The 22,197-nt window shown below is 27.2% G+C and overlaps 4 protein-coding genes across 11 annotated transcripts in view; 1 reads left to right on the top strand and 3 right to left on the bottom strand.

The window, feature by feature from the left end:
• LOC100865267 (uncharacterized) overlaps positions 1-13,148 on the top strand; it is a 58,314-nt gene extending 45,166 nt beyond the window's left edge. For 4 of the 8 annotated variants that reach the window (XM_086908172.1, XM_086908162.1, XM_086908194.1 and 1 more), the window contains 10 exons: positions 2,093-2,260; positions 3,780-3,887; positions 4,540-4,951; positions 5,289-8,195; positions 8,313-8,416; positions 8,511-8,610; positions 11,280-11,361; positions 11,574-11,763; positions 12,019-12,114; positions 12,188-13,148. In XM_086908172.1, the coding sequence (XP_086764298.1) occupies positions 2,093-2,260; positions 3,780-3,887; positions 4,540-4,951; positions 5,289-8,195; positions 8,313-8,416; positions 8,511-8,610; positions 11,280-11,361; positions 11,574-11,763; positions 12,019-12,114; positions 12,188-12,340 (4,320 nt within the window). In that variant the 3' untranslated portion in view covers positions 12,341-13,148. The remainder of the gene's footprint in view (positions 1-2,092; positions 2,261-3,779; positions 3,888-4,539; positions 4,952-5,288; positions 8,196-8,312; positions 8,417-8,510; positions 8,611-11,279; positions 11,362-11,573; positions 11,764-12,018; positions 12,115-12,187) is intronic. The other 4 variants (XM_086908189.1, XM_086908183.1, XM_086908201.1 and 1 more) reach the window with 2 other exon arrangements.
• Positions 13,149-13,623: 475 nt separating this feature from the next.
• On the bottom strand, positions 13,624-14,780 carry LOC100864911 (protein lethal(2)essential for life). Its single transcript, XM_003694905.4, has one exon. The coding sequence runs from the start codon at positions 14,387-14,389 to the stop codon at positions 13,775-13,777; it is 615 nt and encodes a 204-aa protein (XP_003694953.2). The 5' UTR covers positions 14,390-14,780; the 3' UTR covers positions 13,624-13,774.
• A 2,157-nt stretch (positions 14,781-16,937) lies between these two features.
• On the bottom strand, positions 16,938-18,104 carry LOC100864792 (protein lethal(2)essential for life). Its single transcript, XM_003694904.4, has one exon. It carries the CDS (start codon positions 17,854-17,856, stop codon positions 17,143-17,145), a length of 714 nt encoding a protein of 237 aa, XP_003694952.1. The 5' UTR covers positions 17,857-18,104; the 3' UTR covers positions 16,938-17,142.
• A 1,194-nt stretch (positions 18,105-19,298) lies between these two features.
• Positions 19,299-20,896, bottom strand: LOC100865029 (protein lethal(2)essential for life). Its single transcript, XM_003694906.4, has one exon. The coding sequence runs from the start codon at positions 20,729-20,731 to the stop codon at positions 20,150-20,152; it is 582 nt and encodes a 193-aa protein (XP_003694954.1). The 5' UTR covers positions 20,732-20,896; the 3' UTR covers positions 19,299-20,149.
• Between the last annotated feature and the right edge of the window lie 1,301 nt (positions 20,897-22,197).

Raw genomic sequence — 22,197 nt, 5'->3', positions numbered from 1 at the left:
CTTTGAGAAAAGAAAGGAAAAGAAAAGAAAGAAATAAAAACAGAGATAAAAAGGAAACGAGATTGCAATTTATCCAGCACGCGTTTTCAATAACAAATTTAATTTACCGTATCTGGCGGTGCGAATTGAATTAAATTGAGATATCCGATCGGCTTTTGCATAGATAAAAACAACAGGCGAAATATGCATGGAACACGTGAGAGAGTACACGAGGGGTTACATAATCCAGGCAATTTCTATGGAATGACAAGGCTTTTATAAGGTCTCAATTCACCGTAAAATCTTGACATCCTTTCGCATCGGGTGCGGGCAATTTGAAAAACCGAATGTGCCTTCGATATCGTTTTTCTTTCTCTTCCTCAAAGAGACTGATCATAATTTCGATTGCATAAGTGCGTCCATCCTCTTTTTTATTTTTTTCCAGTTTTCTCTCTCTCTCTCTTCTCTCCTTTCGCACGAGACCATGGTCGCGAATAACGTCTATGCTAAGTTGCATTGTTCATTGGCATACGAGATACTTATGTAAACCTGTGTAACAATCGTAAGTTAATAATCATACGGTGCTTACCAGTCGGTCACATCCTGCTACGAGTCAAAAAGTTGCAGAGAAACGTCAATGTGGCACGATTCATGTGTAGTGTTTTGACAATTGGATTGATGAATTTAGAATTGTGTATTATGCTGTACTTTATTATACTTATTATTGTTACACTTATTGTGTACTATATTTAACGATGCAAGTTAAATATCAGTATCATTTACACTGATTGTATTTACAATCAGATTGATATTAATTTTATAAGTAATATTTAAAAATATCTGCATATCTTTACTAATTATAAAAATCGAAAACTTATTTATAGTTTGGATATATCTAATAAAATATACTTGAATTTTAAAAAGTAAGTAACCAGATTCATACATTTACGGAATAGGAAAGTTAAAAAAAATATTTATTGAAAGATTCGAATTAAAATATGTAAAGCATTAATTACATTCAAAATGCTTACTTATTTCTAAATTTTTATTCATAAGGAATTCGAACTCCTTTTTTTGGAGTATATTATTGAATAAACAAAAAAACTGTAATTCAATTTATCAATATCTCAAAGCAGATTAATCATTCATTGTCAATAACATTCGTTACTCAATGTATTCTTTGTATTAAATGTTTAGATTACATTTATATAAATAAAGAATATTTTGATTGAAATTGATCCCTTAAAATATTATACATTTTATACGATTGATCGTGATTTCTTTTAAAAAATATACGTGAACGTTGGTTATTTTAATCAAAAATTTCGTACAATCTAATTTAGGGGGAAAAAGTTAGTGGATTATTTGTTGCCAGTTGCCATGTTAATAATAACACGATTCTTTAATATATTTTTGAAAGATTAATTCACAAGTCACTCAATGCAAGTTCGAAAAATGATCTCCAGTATTTTTTACGCGATATAATCACAAGTTTCCTCTCCGATAAAAATTACTCGTATCCGACATGGCCATTGAAATGTCATGGCACGTTACGATTTGCCGATTTTATTCGTTTCGATAAATAATATTTTTTTGTGATTAAAACACATGTGACACTTTTTGTGTGTGTATGTGTGTGTGTGTTTTTTTGCAAATTATTACTCGTTTTTTCGTAAGAATTGTTACAAGACATACGAATTTTCAACTCGAACCACGTGTTTTGCTGATGCATCGATGCATTAATGCGTATCTCGCTTTCGAAAGATCATCGGAATCTATTCGAAAGATCTTTGTGAATTTTTTTTAATTCTATTTCTTCGACATAATCGTGGCTCCTGTATAATTTTATCTTGCATCGAGACTTTGCATGATAAAACATGAGCATATCATAAAATAACGATTAATCGTCGAAATTGTTTACAATTATGTTTATTTAGTAGAAATATAATATGTGTAAAATATGTTAATTGGAAAATTTGTAATATCTTCGATGTATATTACGTTTAATGAGATTGGAAGAGAATTTATTATAGAGCTTCTGCCAAATAATAAATATAAATTGCTGGCTTCGGATGAATATTTATTTATAATTTCAATGATCTGTTCGTTTCAGAACGATAATAATCAAGATGATGAGGGCGAAGTATTTTTTTGGGACCCACCGTCCGCGAAAAATCGAAATTCGAAAAATCAGAACCACGTACGACAGTTGCAAGAACAATTGGTACAAGCCACCATGAAGATACGAGATTTAGAAGCCGAAGTTAAACGCATTCAAAAGGTAAAGTATTTTATGCATACAAATTTAATATTATTAATAAAATTCCTTTCTCTTCTTGCTAATTAATATTTATATATATCAAATGCAATCGAAAAAATTAAACTTCTCTAAAATCTTGAAATCTTATTTAACGATGGACAAATTCTAATATTGGAACGAACAATATTCTGCATTGATGAATTTTGAAAATTTTGAAAAATTCACAAAAAAAAAAATATAAATAAAATTTTTTCATAAACATTTTCTATTTTTCAATTTTATCGATTATTGTTAATATCTTCAAATTAATGAGAATGAGTTCATATTAATTATATAAAAAAAAATATATATATAATTTGATCATGATAAATAATAAATAAATTATGAGAATCAAGAGATAGATTGTGTAAATGACTAGCAACAAAAAAATGACAGTTTAATACATTCTTAAAAAATTACCGGCGCTACTCGTACATATAATATTTTCATAGCTCCCTGTCCATTTAATAATCGCATTGTCTTCTCTGTCCCACTAAACATAAATGGTATAATTACCGATGCAATTGTTTTCAGATAATTGCGTTTAATTTTAACTCAGTACCGACGTTTTACGCACATATACATGTGACAACACATGTCATTACGCATTATCTTCAATCAATATCGTATCACTGCCATCTTATTGCTGATTTAAAATATAACATAATCAATTTATTATTTTACTTATTTTTTTTTTAAATTGCGTAACGTTGTTTCACATTTTCCAACAGATCCACCTCTTCTATCACTTTCTTTGTAACATTTCATCTGAATAAATTTTAATTCTATTCCATTGTTAAAAAGGATATGAATTTTAATTTATAAATATGTTATTTTACAATTGTTGTACAAGTATTGTTTTTTAATTTCAATTTTAAATTTTATATTACGTGTATTTTTATTTGCATAATCTTATTTAATTATTGCAGATAAATAATTACAGTAAGCAACATAATTGCGTTCAATAACAATTTTTATTATAATGTGGCATAAAAATATTTTTCAACATTTATGATTCTGTTTGTAAATTATATAAATTAAATTATAGGAAGTTACTTTATATATAAAAATATACAATATGTATGCAAAAATATAAAATAAAATTTTTTAGCTTGAAATTCTATTTTGAAGATAATCAAGCTTGAAATAACAGACATTGAACACATTTGGTTACAAATTGGTTGAATTTACATATTATATAATTTACATATACTCGAAGAATTTTCAAACTCAATTTTCTTCAGTTTTAAACAAAAAAGTTATTATTTGTTCTATATTTTCGATTAATCTTCATTTATAAAATAATTTTGATTTATTAATTATTCGATTATTTTATTTTTATTGATTCAAAATTTCAGAAAAGTACACGTATTCTTTTTTTAGGTATTTCGTAAATACGTTTTTTAATATATTAAATATAAGGAAGAGAAATAAAATATACATGTGATAAAGAAAAAAATTTAACTGTCGTTATAAAGTTTCTAACAATTATTCATTCCAGGTTAACAATTCCTCCTTGAAAGATGAATTAACGGATGGACACCAGAAAGCAGAATTCTTGAGAGCGAAGCAGGATATGGTGAATCGTATAATACAAATGGAAGAAAAGGTATTAGAAATTGGTAAAGACAAGACGAAAGAATAATTTATTCTCTTTCATTCGGTGGAAAAGTATGTTTCGGCCTTCGATATGTATTAGCATGATTAAGAAGCATTCTTAGTGAATCATTACGTTTAATCAAACAAATTTGAGATTACTAATATGTCTATGTAACGGATGGTTATACAAATAACAAATTTGAATAAAAGGATGTTATGAAATTGAATTCGACACTGTAATACTTTGGATCATTTTATTTTAAACGGCACAGTGTATTTAAAGACTTAAATCTGGTCAAATAAAACAAACGATCCACCACGAAGATATTTATTATTATTAACTGTTAACACTATACTAATGAATCTTACACACTAAGAATATAACAAGTGGTAGTTAAGCACGTGCAAGTGTTTTACTAGTTGTTTGCATACTTATTATGAAATAAAATCCAATACCTTTTTTTAGACACGAGCTGATATTACGTTACAAAGACTTTTATAATCAAAAATCTTCTATTCTTTTCCTTGACCGATTCTTACAATTCTTTGTGCGATATAGAATAGATTTCGATCGATAAAAAAAAAAAAAATAATCATATTTTCTTGATAAAAAAAAAAATATTCTTGATCAAACGAGCATCGTAATATCGTGTGTTGATTAGAGTCGAGAAGCTGAGAGGAATACGAAACGCATGCAATCGGATGAAACAGCGTTGATCAACGATTTCCGCACGGTGCTGTCCAAATTGAACTCTCTCGAGAAGCTGGATTTAGTACGAGGTGCGCTAAAAGCGCTGGAAACCGAAAACGAGAAATACAGCGAGGCTAATAAACAAGAGAAATCCGACTTCGACGAAAAGTTTAAGAGACCGAGCACTGTCACCCACGAATCCGTTCCGTTGAAGCCTAATTTCAGCGTGAACTCGGAGAATCACGTGAGACACGATGGATTTATCGAGGCCTCGAGCAACAGGGAAATGGAATTATACAAGAAAATCGAGGAGCTTCAAGAAGAGAATAAAAGATTGTTCACCAGCGTCGAGGAACTCGATCAGCAACACGAGGAATCGATAGGTAATGATATAAATCATTCACGATTATTTTATCTTCTGGAAATTTTTTCCCAATTTTAATTATCGTTCATCTACCCTAATTTTCCAAAGATCAAGCGATTTTGTTTGATAAATTTTATTAGTTTAATTTTAATCCTTTACATTGTGGCATTTAGATATTATTTTTTTCCAAGATGCAAATTTTAAATTTAAGAATTTTTATACGAATGCATTGTATTAATTTTGATCTATCAATGTTTATGAATTAATACGATACGGTGTGAAGTCCAAGTGATTGATTATAACAGATATAACATTACGAAGATCAGTAATTAATTATCTTTTCGTTCATTCCGTAGAGAAACTGTTATCTCTCAAGGAGGAGGTTGAAAAGAAACATCAGTGCCTTCAAAACGCTTACGAACAGCTTTACGTAGACTACAATCAGGCTCAAGATAAGGTCGTCCAATTGGAAGGTAAACTTAAGGAATCGAGCACGTTGATACGAACAGAAACTGTTCCATGTTTCGTGCAAACTGATAATAGTTTAGAATATGTAGATAAATGTATCCAGACGATCGATCCAGAAATGGTGGAAGAGAGGGAGACGATCGAGGTGCAGGAGAAGAGAATCGACGTGAATGAATTAACCAAGAGGGTGAAGGATATTTTGAAGAGTTCTTTCGTTGAGATAGAACCAGACGAGTCGATTTTCGAGACCCTGGCGAAAGAGTACATAGACGTGAAATGGAAGAAAGATGTGGTAGAGAAATGGGTATCAGAGTTGAACAGAGAGTTGAAAGGAGTCGTAGAAATGAAGGATGACCTGCAAATGGAGTGTAACATTAAACAGACTCATATCGACACGTTGTTGCAGGAGATCGAAGATTTAAAGTTAAATTTACCGCCCATACCCGAAGCGAACGAGGAGCGAGTCGTCTCTTTGGAGTCGGAAATCGAGTCGTTGAACGAGGAAGTGAAACATCTTCAAGCCGAGAATTCCGTGCTGCGTAAGAAGAACTCGTTGCGAAAGAAAAACGCTATTATACGCCCGAACGAGGCCCGATTAAAGACTCAAGGTAGCGCGACGTCCTCTCAAACTAGGAAACAAGGAAAATTGGAAAATATCCCGGAGGATATCGAGGACACGTTCAACACGATGGAAAGTCTGAATCGGAAGTTGCACATGACGTTGGACGAGAACGACGAGTTACGAAGAAAGATCGATCTGTTGGAGGGAACGGAGAAAGAGATGCAGGAACAATTGAGGATGTCGTTGGAGAAGTGCAAAGATTTGGACGAAAATATCGAATTCATCGAGGAGTTGAAACTCGATCTTGAGAACACGAGGCGAGAATTAAAAACGTCCACGTCTAATACGAGGCAATTGGAGAATACGTTGGAGCAAATTCGAGGCACGAAGGACGAGATTCAAAAGGAGAACGAGGAATTGTCTCGAAGGAATGAGCAATTGGAAATGGAGATCTCGCAGTGGCGTGAAAGCAATTCGGAGGCGGGGAGTAACGACACGTTGAGAGATCTCCAGGAACAATTGAACAGAACTAATCGCGAGAGAGATGATTTGGAGTACGATATATTAAACATGAGGAAAGAATTGGACGAGGCATTTAATCGGATAGACGCGAAAGAGGATTGCATAGCGAGATTGGGCCAAGAAAATGAAAGTTTAACGAAAGAGAAGAATTCCCTGTTAGAACAGTTGACTGCCATTCAAGACGATTCCAACGATAAGATAGATTTGGTGAGCACGGAAAAGTCTCTGTTGGAACAGGAAATGTCGGAATTGAAAGAAAGAGTAACGAGTAAGGAGGAGACGCTAAGTGAAATTAGAGAAGAGTTACGAGAGGCGGAAGAAAGATATGCGAAGTTGGAGAGCGATTATTTTTCAATGAATAAAGCGGCGGAAAAATTTCAATTGGAGAACGAGAATTTGCAAAATGAAATAAAAAAGCACGAAGAATTAAAGAATGAATTTGAGATTAACCAGTTAACGGAAAAATTAAGTTCCATGCAAAATGATTATGCTCAATTGATGAACGAAGTGGAGACTTTACGTTTGAGGGAGAGGGAATTGACAAAGTTGCAAGAAAATTTTGCAACTGTCACGGAAGAAAATAAAAGTTTGAAGAGCGAATACGAAGTAATTCGGGATAATTATAAGAAATTGGAATACGACGTATCGTGTCTACAAGAGGTGAGAAAGGAATTGTTAAATCGTATAAATGCCTATGACAACGAAAAACAACAAATTGCAGCGTGTTTAGAGGAGGAGAAACGACAAAACGATGTTCTAAAAAACGAAAATAGTAAATTAACCGCGGAGATTACGGATATGCGAAAGAAAATACAAGATACTATCGAGGGTTATAAGGAATCGATTGATATGGGTAAACAAACGATAGAAAGTCTGTCTCACCTTATTAAAGAAAAAGACGAAGAAATCAATAGTCTGAGAAATGCACTTCATCTTGCTAAAAATAATGAAGAAACATCGGATCATTTTACGACTGTAAAGAACGAAAGGGACGAACTCGTGAAACTTGTAACCGTCAAGCACAATGAAAGTCTGCAATATCATGGGGAAATCCAAAGATTAACGCAACTGTTGAACGAGCAAACGTCGCAGATTCAGAGTTTACTAGCAGAGAAGGATATACATTTATCCGATCTGAAGGAAAAAGATGCTCAACTTTTGTGGACCAATAACGAGTTGCAAGCAGTCCAACAGCGTTTGAGAAACGCTGAAGACTCGAGCAACGGGGCAACTTGTGGGATTGTCGAGCATTCAACGCAAGCATCAGAAATCGAGATTCTCACTGAGAAGTGTAACGCGTTAGAAGCAGCTCTAATTCAAGAACAATCGAACAACAGAATGTTGCAGAATCAACTTGGCGAGAGTCAGAGCAAAGAAGCGAACGCCGCGAAAGAATTAGAAAGGCTAAGATCGCATTTGGTTGAAATGGAATCGAATTACACGGAAGATGCTTTGCTTGCCGAAGAAGCGCGAAAAGAATTGGAAGCGAAACTGCAGCAGGCTGAGGAAAAGTTGAAGACCAGCTCGAACGCGTATACTTCTGCTAATATAAGGGCAAATCAACAAGTGGAAACATTGCAGCAACAAATGGTATTGATTGTTCAACAAAGGGATGATATACAAAATAAATTATCCGTTGCTGAAGACAAGATCCTATCCCAAACTGCGTCTTTGACTAATTTGCAAATTGTCCTAGAACAATTCCAACGAGGTAATTCAAACAGTTTCTTAAGAGCAACGTAAAATATTATAAAATATTATATTGTTTTGTTATCATCATTTATAACGATAATTGGATGATAATGATTTGTATATTGATAATTTTTAGATAAAGAAAAAGATATCATAGCGGCAACAGAAAGAATTCAATCTAAATTAAACGAATCTTATAAGAAAAGGGAAGAGTTAACCAATGATGTTACAAATCTTAAGGTATATTTATATAGTTATGTATAAATGTTAAAAATGTTACTATTTCTCTAATATTTAATGTGAAAATACATAATCCTTCGATAATTGTTAATAGGAACAATTAGCTGAAGCTAAAGAATGTTTACAAGCAGCATCCAGATTAAGCGAACAACTTGATAAAAAAACAGAACGTATCGAACAACTAAGCCAAGAAGGTATTCGATTCTACTATCGTTATAAAGTATTATATTTGCCTGCATCTTGGTTTTTTTTTTTTTTTTTTTTTAACATTTCGCATGATTAGTATTTTTTTTTTGTTTCTTTCTTCTTCTTTTATTTTTTATTTTTTTTTTTTTGTAATTAAAAATTTCTTCGATCGTTGTTTATCGATAGCAAGCTCATGTAATTTTTTCATACGATCGCAAGGAAACATCATATTTGCAAATTCATGTAAAATCAATATATATATATTTAATGTAACTAATTTTGAAACATGTCAAATATAATTTTCGAAAACTATTAATTTAAAATAAGTGAATAATATGTACATGTGTGTAAGCACTTCTTTGGTGTGGATATAAATGTAATTCCGGGATTTTTATACAATTTACAAAATGAAATTGCAAGTAACAATAAGCTAGAAATATTCTAAAGATTTTAATTCTTTAGTGTCGAAGCTTCACATTATTTAATTATAAAAATTTGCAATATAAACTGCTATGTAACATCAACATCAGTATTGAATTCAGTTATCCTATTGAGAATAATTTGCTTTAATCCTTTATAGTAATTTTATTATATTATAAATATATTATTTTATTTTTTATTTTAACATATAATTATATTAAATTCGTAAGTGAATTATTCTCATATAATTTAAATTGAAAGAAAAGCATATATTATATTTAAATTAAATCGCAAATATTTTTGTAGTATATGTTTTAATTTTTTACTAATATATAAAACAATAACTGCACAAATTTTGCATCATAAGTGATCATATGTGCTATGAGAAGTATTAACATCAAAATATTAATGAATATAAAAATCAGTGTATTGGAAGTGTATTGGATCAATATGTTGAATCATTTAAAATTCTTTATTTGTAAAAATTAGGAAAGCACATGCGATAAATTTATGAAGAAAAAAAAAAAACAAATTTATTACCGTAATAGCTTGTTTTTACACGAAATATTCACACTTTCTAATTACAATTTATGCACTGAAATGGTGAAATGGTTAAATCCCACTTTATTATCATCAGTTTGAGTGTGACCTGTGACTAATCTGCAAAAAGCAAACACATAAATAATCTGGTGATGTAGTCAAATATCAGCTGGTAATTCTGGGATTTTGACAATAACCCAGGATTCTTGCTGGTATCCGGCTACGAACTGGACGATCGCCTTAGCGCACTAAATCACATCTTCGTTGGCTCATGCATTGCCACTGGTGCTGGTACTATCTTCTGTTTTTCTAAATATAAATTCTTATCTACTAACATACGAAGTATTGCTAGTCAGCACGAAAGTAAAGAATTTTGTTGTATGACAATTTTTTATTTATATTCAATTATATTTTGCATTCAATCTGTCACATTTTTTTTATTATATCATATCGTTAAAATTTATATTGATATTGATATTATATTGTAAAAATTTTTTATATACATTTACATCTAATAATTGCTAATTTTTTTTCAATTTATCACAATTAGATTGTTAATATATACGTAATATATAATTTAATAATTATAAATTAAATCTTTTAATAAAAAATTATATGTAAATTCTTAATTAATCACTATCTAGCACAAGTTTTTGCAATAATATTGTGTAAAAAGATTAAGTTGACTAAAATAACACAATAATATATGATGATATATGTATTTTTATAATTATTTTAATGGCATTATGCTATTTATAAATGTGTAATAAATGAGATATAGATGAACCATATATATTTTTAATTAATAAATTTTTTTTATTAAATATCCAAAATCGTATGTATATTGAAATAATATTATTTACATATATGTAACATAAACAGATCTTTATTAAATTTGGTAGCGTTGGAGTGGGTAATCTCATGCGGTAACTGTGAGTGTGTGATTTGTAAAAGCTCATATTACCTCGTGGGGTTTCCCACCCGTTACCATTATCCTACAAGGATGAAAAATATATATTTGAAAGATTCCATTTTGCTAGCTATCATGTATATTCTTTTGTCTTTTCTTATTAGTGATTTTTTGAAAAATCAACTTTCAAATTTAGCATTAATATCTTTGATTATACTAATATTATATTCTATACATAAAACTATTTTAAGCTTATTATAATACAGCCATTTCAAACTATATTAATTTGTAAGATAAAATACATAATTTTATTTGTAAAGAATTGCAATGAAATTATATTAGGATAGTTGTTCTATTTTAATGTAATGTAATGTATTGTAACATATTATACTAAAGTATATATTACTATTAATATAGCTTTCTTACTTTTAGTAGCATGCGTCAATAGTTTGCTAGTATGGCATGATAAATGAAGAATGCAGCATGAGCAACTAAGACATGGGTGTGAGTATTACATCAGGTACTGGTGTGATATTCAGACAACCAGTACTTGTGTTATACTTACGCTCACGTCTTTTCAACCTTCAAATCTGCCAACTTTACAACGCTGGAATGCACATGTATAGAAATGAAACATCCAACATTCTAAACTTTCTTTTAAATGGTTAATAATTTTACTGAAATTGCATTTTTAAACATATTATTATTCATTGATAATATTGTAAAAATTATTTTTTGATATTTACATATTACTATAATTTTGTTTTTATCACTCTGTTTCTCTAATGATTTATCATGTATTTATAGTGGACCGATTAACGAATCTCGTAAACACTGCAGATCAAAGAATAGAAGAGGCAAAACAAAGTGGAGAGGGAAAAGTTGATAAGTTAGTGTCTATTTCATATATTTATAAATATTACTAGTTATGATCAAATTATATATATATATATATATATATATATAGTTATAACTATATATGTATATATATTATAATTATAATCCGCAAATTAATATTTAAATTTATCAATTACTTTATATATAATATCGTTAATTATATAATTTTCATTAATTATATAATCAAACAATTATTTTTTTCAGAACTCTCATTAAAAATCTTTTATTGGGTTATTTGTCTTCATCAGCAGCAGATAAATCTTCGGTCCTTAGAGTGTTTTCCACAATTTTAGATTTCAACGAAACGGAAAAGGATAAAGCAGGATTGAATAACACAATTGGGCAAAATAGTTGGTTTTCTCGTTTAAATAGCGGATCTACAGTTCCTAATAAAGTAAATTAATTTTTCTTTTTAATATTATAATTAATTTTAATAATTACGAAATTATTAATCCACGTAAATACATATAGCTAATAAATTATTCTTCTTTATATAATATATTCGGGAGTTTTATAATTAAATTTAATATTACGAAATATTAAATTAACATTCTTTCTATATATATATACTTATATAAGCATTTATATAAAGTATAATTATAATTATATAATTGTATAATTGTATAAATATACAAATTATGTTATTCAGAATCAAGAAGCATCCTTGTCAGCAGCATTCATTAGGTTTCTAGAGAACGAATCGAAACCTAAACCACAGTTACCCGCATTACCAATTCAAACACCGGTAAGAACAAGAATTAATTTTTATTTTAATTTATTTTCAAAGCTTTGTCGTCTAATGATTATTTTTCTTCTAGCCATTACCACGACCTGGACATAGTAGACAACAGTCAACTTCATCGACGCAATCTACTTCATTACTTTCCAATGTAAATTTACCAACATTCCCGGATTTTATTCCAGCCAGAAATACAGGATCTATTTTGAAAGAAGTATTGAAAGACAGCTGATATTAACAATTTCGATATATTTTATGTTTTGTAAATTTTAAGATTATAGCGGAAAAAATGTTTAAATAAGATATGTTTATCGAATTTCCATTCAATAAGAGTATACAAAAAAAGAATAATTATGAGATATTAATTATGCGTTTTTATAAAAGAAAAACCGATGTTTATATATAACATATATTTGTCAATGAATTGTTAATAATAATAATTATGCATTGCTTCCTTAACATCGATTTTTCTATATAAAAAATATAATCTAAATAATTGTAAAAAGTCTTATTAGTAAAAATTATATGTAATACTTCATGGTGCTTGCGACATAAATGTTTAACGTCGATTCAAAAATTCAATTTTTCTTATTGACAATAATTAAGTATTGTACATTGGAAAAATATGTTATAATAATTAATATAAAATGAAAGTTTTTTGTCAATTCAAGATAATCCGTAATTATACTGTTTTATTAGAAGCATTTAGATAAAAACTCTTACAACGAATGAAATACTAAATAGGATATGTTTGCAGTATTAAATTCTTTCATGTTTTGTGTCATTTTCAAAAATCGTATGAGGTGTTATATTTTTGTTTGTTCATTTAACAAAAAATATTAAATTTAATGTAATATAATTTAAATTTTGATAGCCACTATAATTAGAGATTTTATTTATATTTGTAATTTTAAATATTATATATAATACTCTGAGATAAAATACTTAAGCTTGAGTTAGTTTTACGTTAATTGTACATAAAATCGTGTATTGAAAAAACAAAATGGTGGGTTAGCAATAAATAATAAATTATAAATTAATATTACATACATTACATCTTTGAGTTACATTGTTTAAAATTTTTAATAAGAATTGCAAATATACATATAATCTTTTACAAATCTACTTTTATGATATAAATTTGTAATGTTCCAAATATATATATATATATATATATATATATATATATATATATATATATATAAGAAAAAAATTATATTTTATAAATTATTTATTAAAATGATTTTGAGAAATTTTTAATATATTATGAACAAGAAGTAATATTTATTTTTTAGATAGTTATCAGTTTCAATTTTTGATTATTATTTAACTTTTATTATCTTAAAAGTGGATTCTCTTCAATTATATATATATATAGCGCACTATTCTAAAAATAATATGTTTAAATGTGAATATCCATAAATTTAACATTGCATAATCTAAAGAAGACATTCGATATATTGAAATAACTGAAGGATATTTTAAAGGAAAAAAGAATATTAAAAAAACTCAAGATTATATTTTATCGAATATTTATTTTAAAAAAAATTTTAATCTATATTACAAAAATCGAATTAAATAAATGACAAAATAAACTTTAAGAAATATGGAAATATTAAGAAGCAGGAACACAATGTTATCAATAATTCAACATATTTTTCAGATTCTAATTTTCTTCTTTCTTCTCTTCTTTCTTCTCTTCTTTCTTCTCTTCTTTCTTCTCCTCCGTGTTCTCCTTCAATGCCGGTTTACCCGTCTGCTCGATGGTGATATTTCTTTCGTTCTGGATCTTTGGTTGCTCCTTCCTAGGTGCAGTGATGTTCAATACACCATCCGATGATAAACTAGATGTTACTTGATCAATATCGCATTGCTCAGGAATCATATATCTCCTGGTAAATTGCCTTGAAATCCAACCATGCTCATCTTGTTTTTCTTCATGTTTGCCCTCGACGATAACACACTTGTCGACGATTTTAACATTAATTTCATCTGGTTTAAATTGCTGAACATCCAAAATTACTTGGAACTTATCTTTATCCGCTTTCACGGTTGATGTGCCTCCTCCTTCATTTTTTCGCAAAAGTTCACCCCAAGGTCTATAGTATATCAATGGGTTTCTTAATCTTTGATTACGATTGGGTAAGATGTATTGATCAAGAATGTTTGAATTCAATAATTGTTCGGGATACAATCCCAAACCAAAGTTTTGATCAAATAATCGGTGTGGACGATCCAAGTCTTCCCACCAATCAGAGAACAGCAATGGAATCAAAGACATTTTAATTGAATTATTTGATGTTTGATATATTAAATAATGTATTAAGTCACAGACTTCTTCGAAATGTTCACTTTTAACGTTTATACTAAGCTTGTCAAGCTTCTCTCTCGACTGTTTTCTGTATACTGCTACTACTGATCGTGGCGCACGTATTTATAGGACCGGCTACCGATAGGTGGAGTATCCAGAACATTCTATTATTTGCGAACATTTTCGAGAAAATACTGTATAAAATATTTTATTTATCTAGAAAGATCTTTTTAGATATTTATATTGTTTATGGAGACTTGAAATATGAAATCATATGCAATAATTACACACATAATTAACACAAATTTAACAATTAAAAGGAATTCTTTGCTGCGCAATCGTAAACACCCGGCATATTAAAATATACAAAACACCTAATGTCATTCTTTTTATTTTACCCTATTTTATTTTTATACTTTTATATTCTAGAATATTTTACCTCGCAAAATATTTAAAAGTTTTATTATATTAATTTTTTCCAGTAATTTTTTTCTAATAAAATAATGATTTTATAAAAAATTCCATATTTTTCTAGATTTATCTATTGATATATCATATCGATGCATTTTTTTATGATGAAATTCTTGTGTTATTATATAATGTTATTTCTATAAAATGTTTTAACTTAAATATATCATAAATATAATGAAAAAAATATTAAGAAATATCATAATTTATATAAGTATTATACGTAAGTATTTTTTTTTACATAAAAATTTATATTTTTATAATCTTATCTTTAATTTTAAAAATATAAAAATCAAATTAATCTTATTTTCAATTTGAATTATTAGAAAATGTTAAATTTTAAAATATTTGTGATGATATATGATCTTGATATAAATACCTACATATAAAATCTGTGTGTATGAATAACTTCAGCCAACAGATTATTTCTCGAATAATATTTTCAACATATTCTATTAAAATCTCTAACTAACTCATACTTATTATTAATAACATCTATTTTCGTTTTATATTTTTCTAAATAAAAATAATATTGAAATAGTATTGATTTCTTTAAACTAAGCTCTTTTTATTTTAAATACATTGTAAAAAATCGATTGGAATTTTAGTCTTATTTAAAATACTTGTATGAACTTGTATGAATATGTGTGCTATCGATTTTTAGACTAGTTTTATTCACTATGTCTTTGCAATCTATTCTTGCACAGTATAAAATTGATCCTTCTCGGTGCTTCTAAGCTACCATCTTATACGTACAGTTCGTCACAAAAATATCTGATTATTTGCATATGTATTTTGTATTATTTTTTAACATATAATTTTCATATATGTATATAATATATTTTTATATATATAAATAATTAGAACAATATTATCTATTTTTTTTTAACTAATAATATATTCAAACTAATAAACTTATTAAATAAAAAAAATTATATATCTTTCTCTATATTATATAATTATTATGTGTAGATGAATTATTCATAATTATTTGAAATAAAATAATGATTTTTTTTCAAATACAAATTGCATTGATCAAATTATCTTTGAATCAAATTTCTTCGTATTATTTATATAAGTTAATAAATATGAAATATTTTCATGTTTAATAAATTTGTAATAAAATTTTCAATTTTGATGTATCGTGAGATACATTTTTCAACAAACATTGAATTAAATTATTATTGTAGTGCAAAATAATAAGCATTTGTTAAAAATATTATAGATTTTAATTATTTTTTTCTCTATTGGTATTAAACATCCCAAACTAAAGTTTCTAAAAACAAATGTACATACTTAAATATTTTTATGACTAACTGTACATATATGGATGCAAGCTCACGTAAATACACCTAAATGTGCTTATCATTAATCAGGTCAGTGTACGCTAAAAAATTCTGGACGTTTCTGTCATAAGATAAAATATATATATTATTTTTAAATATTGTTAACTGAATGACAAATTCAATTTCTAATAAAGGATTCAATTTATTAATTTAATTTATTAAAAATATTTATTCTTTATTAAATAAAAAATATAATTTCAATACATATTATATATATATATTAAGTATATATAGTATACGTATTTTTGATAATATATAACTATATATATCAATTTATTTCAATCATATTTTTAATCAAAATATAAGAAAAATTAAAAATTTTATTTGATATTTGAAAATATAATATTTGAAAATATGTAGTAATTAATAAATAACTTATGAAATAATTTTTTTATATCAATTAAAATATATTTTAGAATGATTAATAAAATTTATTTTATTGATTTGAATAAAAATTTTTTTAAAATTGTCTTAGATATTTAAAATTGTGCTAGATATTTAATAATGGAAAGAAAAAGAAAAATAAATAAATAATAAACAAATAAATAAGAACTACTTTTTTTTAAAAATTGTTTAAAATATATTATCCATTACATATTGGAAAAGGGAAAAGAAGATAACAATTAATTTTTGAATAATTAATTGAATTTTATTATCATTTTGCGAAATCTAAAATTAAAAGGAAGAAATTAAACAAACACAAGTTTAAATCAAATAAACTTTCTTTATTACTTTATTAAAGAAATAATTAATACAATATTTGTCTTCAATTTTTGTACTTGTGCATGTAAAGTTTAATATACATATAAGTTTCATATAATGTTTTATAATACTATTAATTACATTTACTGTGGTGGAAAAAAATTAAAATGAATAATTAAGATGAAAATAGAAAATAATGAACATAACTTATACACCTTTACTGCCCTTTTTACAACGCTGATGTTGTTGGTGTTGCTGATTTTGTAATTGCTGATTTTGCTGTTGTGATTGTGATTGTTCTCGTTGTGGAATTTGTTGTTGTTCTCTTTGTGATTCAGAAACATCGTTTGAAGAATCATCGAAATTAGTCAAAGCTGGTTCACCTGTATAATGTACCTTCACTGTTCTCTCATTTGATCTAGATTGTAAAGGCTCTTTTCTTGGTGCCGAAATAGATAAGATACCGTCGGAAGACAAATGTGATTCTACTTGATTGATATCACATTGCGACGGTACGATATATTTTCTGACAAATTGTCTGGACACCCAACCATGCTCATCCCTTTTTTCTTCGTGTTTAGCTTCGATGACAACTTTTTGATCTACTACTTTAACAGTAATTTCCTCCGGTGCAAATTGTGATACATCCAATGTCACTTGAAATTTGTCTTTATCAGCTTGAACAATTGATGCACCGCGGCCATGCCTTTTGTTGAAAGCCTTCAAAAATGGATGATGATTATGACGATGATGCCTTCTGCCGCGTTTATGTGGTCGATACAGCAGAACTTCTGAACCAAGTGAATCTAGATCATTAAAATCATCTAGATCTATTGCTGTGCCAAAATGTTGATCCCAAAGACGATGAGGTCGGTCTAGATCTTCCCACCAGTCGGAAAACATCATTGGTATTAATGACATTGTGCAAGTATTTTCAATACCAATTCAAACTGTAGTTTATGTTGTTAGGAATGTTTCCCCACTTTCCGATTATAATTAATTTAAATGCTTCACTAACAAATTATTAAAATGCTTTACCTTTATAATTAATTTTATGAAACGCGTATGAATTACTGATTTATTTGCAGCTGATTAATCGTCGTACTGTTATATCGTTCATACGTCGGCATCAACTGTCGGCAACTAGGTAGTTCTCTTTTATACATATTTGTTGCGCACTAAGGAAAATGGTGGGGATAGAACCACCGCGCGCATTCGAGAAGACCCTGGAAAATGTCGAGTTGCCCTTGAACACAATCGTCGTTTTCGTATCTTAGATCAGTTTTGTATAGCAACTTGCGCAATATAACGTAACTTAACCATAGTACGTACGTTTTATGTTTTACGCCACTGTCTATGAAAACCGTGTTACTATGTATACTCATTCTAATATAAGAACAAGTTCTTTAACGTAAACCGCTTAAGAGTGTCTAAATGTCAAATCGATTGTTTGTACGTCCTGATAGAAATAAATTATATTTTATAAAATTTTTTAAATATATATATATATATATATATATATATATATATATATATATATAATATACACAATATTACACAATATTTTGAATTATGAATCATGAATGTGATATATTTGATATGCTGAATCATAAGAAACAATATAGAAACAATATATTTCTAATTTTCAGATAAATACTATGATAAATCACATCTTTAAAATAAAAAAATTTAATTCCATTTATTTTTTAAATAAAATTCTATAATTCTTTAATTATATGATATTTACAATAAAATTTAATAACATTTTATAAAAACGTATTGGGTATACTGATTTCTTAAAATTTTTCATTTAAAGGTTATTAAATTTTGAACTTAATAAATTATTTTAATATTTGGATATTTCGTAGAGAAATTAGAATAGAATTTACAACAAATGTTAAATAAATATAAATATTTGAAAATAGACTGTATATTTTTTTTCTCTGTTATTATATATAATTGTATGTATATTAAGATATTTATCATCGTTTTTTCCTGAAAAGGAAAATTACATAATTTATATGGTAAAAAAAATAATTCATATGGTAAAAGAAAAAAAGAGAAATAAAAAATTTGAAATATAATAAAGGATTATGTGAAATTTTGTATAGTGTAAAGTGAATAGTTTTTAAATTAATTTAAAATTTGTTTTAAATATATAAAATACATCATTTACATTTATAAATGTGAAGAAAGATTATAAAATTTGAAATTTTGTATTTATTCTTGAAATCAACAAAATAATAATTAAATTCTACTAATTTCGTACATTCCATTACTTTTTAGTTTGAAACAATTTTTGATATCTATAAAATAATTTTAATGATTAAACAATATATTAAAATTAAAACAATGCAATATTATTTATTTGATATAATTATTTAATTTCAATTTATTTAACAATAGAGAAAGACAAAATAAAATACAATATTTTCTTGAAACATAGTTGATGCAATAATTAAATCATTAACTGTTATCATTAAATCTAATCTTATTGATTATATCTATTTACATGCAAATGCTTCTTATGAAGCATGAAAATATATATAATATTAATTAATATGAATATGTAATTTATTATTCAATAATTACATCTATTAGAGTTAATATTTTCTTAATGATACATCTATAAGTATTTCTCAAATTTGATAATTTGAACTAATTATCAAATAATTTTCAAGAGTTAAAAAATAAATTTGCATTTATCAAATAAATGCAATAAAAATAAAATCTATTTTCTTTACTTTCTTTATCGATCGTTTAGATTTGCTTTACAATTACAATAAATTTCGACATATTATCCGCCGCTTATAAAACTTTACATATACAGTACAACTTTCATATATAGTACATAGATCAATATCATCATTTGCCATCACATCATTAAAGAGATAGAAATATATTAAAAGGATATAAATAAAATAAAATAAAAACATATTCGAAAATACAAAATATTACAAAATGACGAATAGAAATAAATTTAATATACTTATTCACATATAAAAATAAAATTATTTAAAATAATAGATAATATCATATGTATATTCAACGAATTTTGTATATTATACGTACAAGAATATTCGCGCAACGAATTAATATCTATACACATCTAAATACGTTTAAGACGTTTTTTTCATATAACACTAAATAAATATTTCCGATAAGAGCTAGAAACAGTAAAGGTGATAAAAATCATCCGTCAGATTTCAAGTTATTACTCCACATCCTCCTCTTTCTCCTTTCTTTCTTCATTTTGCGCATCGCATGGTTTCCCGGTATGTTCAATGTTAATTACCCTTTCGCCTTCCGAAATGACTTTTTGCTTGCGTGGTACGATAATTGAAAGGACACCGTCAGATGAAAGTTTCGAACACGCTTGATCGATGTCGCATTGTTCAGGAATTATGTATTTCCTCATGAACTGCCTGGAGATCCAACCATGCTCGTCTTCCTTCTCTTCGTGCTTTGCTTCGACAATTACGAAACGATCGACAACTTTAACATTGATTTCCTCAGGTGAGAATTGTTGGACATCCAGGTCCACACGGAACTGATTTTTGTCAGCTGTCACCGTTGATGCACCACCTTCGCTTTTGCGTAACAATTCACCCCATGGTCTGTAGTAGTCCATGTGCAATTTTGGACTTGTTTTTTGTGGTAGGAAATCATACACGTGCATGATTTTCGAACCCAGATTCTCCGGATTGATTCTAACTCTAAGATTCGGATTTGCAGTGGAATGAGCACGTTCCATATTCTCCCATAAATAAGGAAGAAGCAAGCTTTCCAAATTCATTTTAGATTTGCGAATTTTAAACTAATTCGAGTTACGTTGATTAGAACTTGGTATTGAACTTTAACTCTCTGATTTAAAATAATCGATCAGTTTGTGATAGATTCACTGTTCCACACGGACTGCTGTATTTCCCAACATGACCGTAGCATATAAAGGAAGGCGCTTCAATCGAACGAATCAGCACCTAAAAATTTTGCAAGCAGGCGCAATGCGAAATTTTTGGAAAATAATAAAATTAAATAGATAATGTTAAATGTTATAACTTAAATATTATCATTGTTTTAACTATGTTTTAATTTCATTATCATTAAATATTTGATCATTAACATTTATGAAATTGTTATGATTTATAATTTATAAATAATATTTAATAAATTATTATTATAAAAGTCTAATAAATTCCTCGTAGTTTAAAAGAAGAATAATCAGTTTAATATTCAAAATACATTTTATATTTTGATAATATAAATCTATTAATTAATAGTAACATTTAAATTTTTTACACTACAACGCTATCAATTAATAATTTTTATTTTTTATACTAATAATAGTATAATTTTATTTAAAAAAAAAAGGTAGCTATATTTATATATAAATAAAATTGTAAATTGAATTATGAAACTTACAATTTAAAGGATTTTAACGATACTTTGAAATAAAACCCTAGAAATGCGGTTTATTAATAATCAATATACATAATATATATACGTCACTGAGATTCAATATACATATAAGGTTTAATGCAAGTATTGGCGTTTTGTCCGCAGTATGATCTTACTTACGAGTTTGCGCGTAATGCACAACACATGCAAGACTGCCTGCTAAGTTTTGGCGCCAAATAATTAAAATATGCTCATCTATCGAAATATTTTATATTGTAATATATTATATCAACAAGTTAATTATAAATTTTTTTAATCATATTACCTATTTTTAAAATCTTTAAAATTATTAGAATTGTATTATATAGAAGACAATTAAGATATTATTTATTTAAAATGTTAAAAATGTATGAATGTAATAAATGTAATAATAAGAAGATAATGAAATAACAAAGAATAAATATAATACCCTTATTGTACTATGTAAGTTTCTAGTTTTCATCCTCTTGCATCCTCTTTGGATTAAATGAGATGTAATCTATCTGCCAGATATGGATATTCTATTGTTAAAAAGGACAGGTGTACAATGAAATCTTGTCGTGTGAATATTTTTATATTTTTAGAAAGAGTTACTTTGTTTCGTAATAATACGTATTTCTAATGTAAAGTATTTCATGATTATAATTATTTATTCGTCAACAAGAAATAAATTTTAAAAATCTTAATATTTTATATTTTTTTTACTTATTTTAATAAATATATAGGTAGTTTAAAATAAATTCGCAAAACAAATGAAAAAGAATAAATCTTTAAAAAGAATTAAAATATTAAAATATTAGTTTTTAATAGTTTAATAGTTTATTA

The sequence above is a fragment of the Apis florea genome, unplaced genomic scaffold (genome assembly GCF_048593485.1).
Source record: "Apis florea isolate Af1SG1 unplaced genomic scaffold, ASM4859348v1 contig_1645_pilon, whole genome shotgun sequence".
In the NCBI taxonomy this organism is placed as follows: Eukaryota; Metazoa; Arthropoda; class Insecta; order Hymenoptera; family Apidae; genus Apis; species Apis florea.
This window is presented reverse-complemented; position numbering and strand designations above follow the sequence as displayed.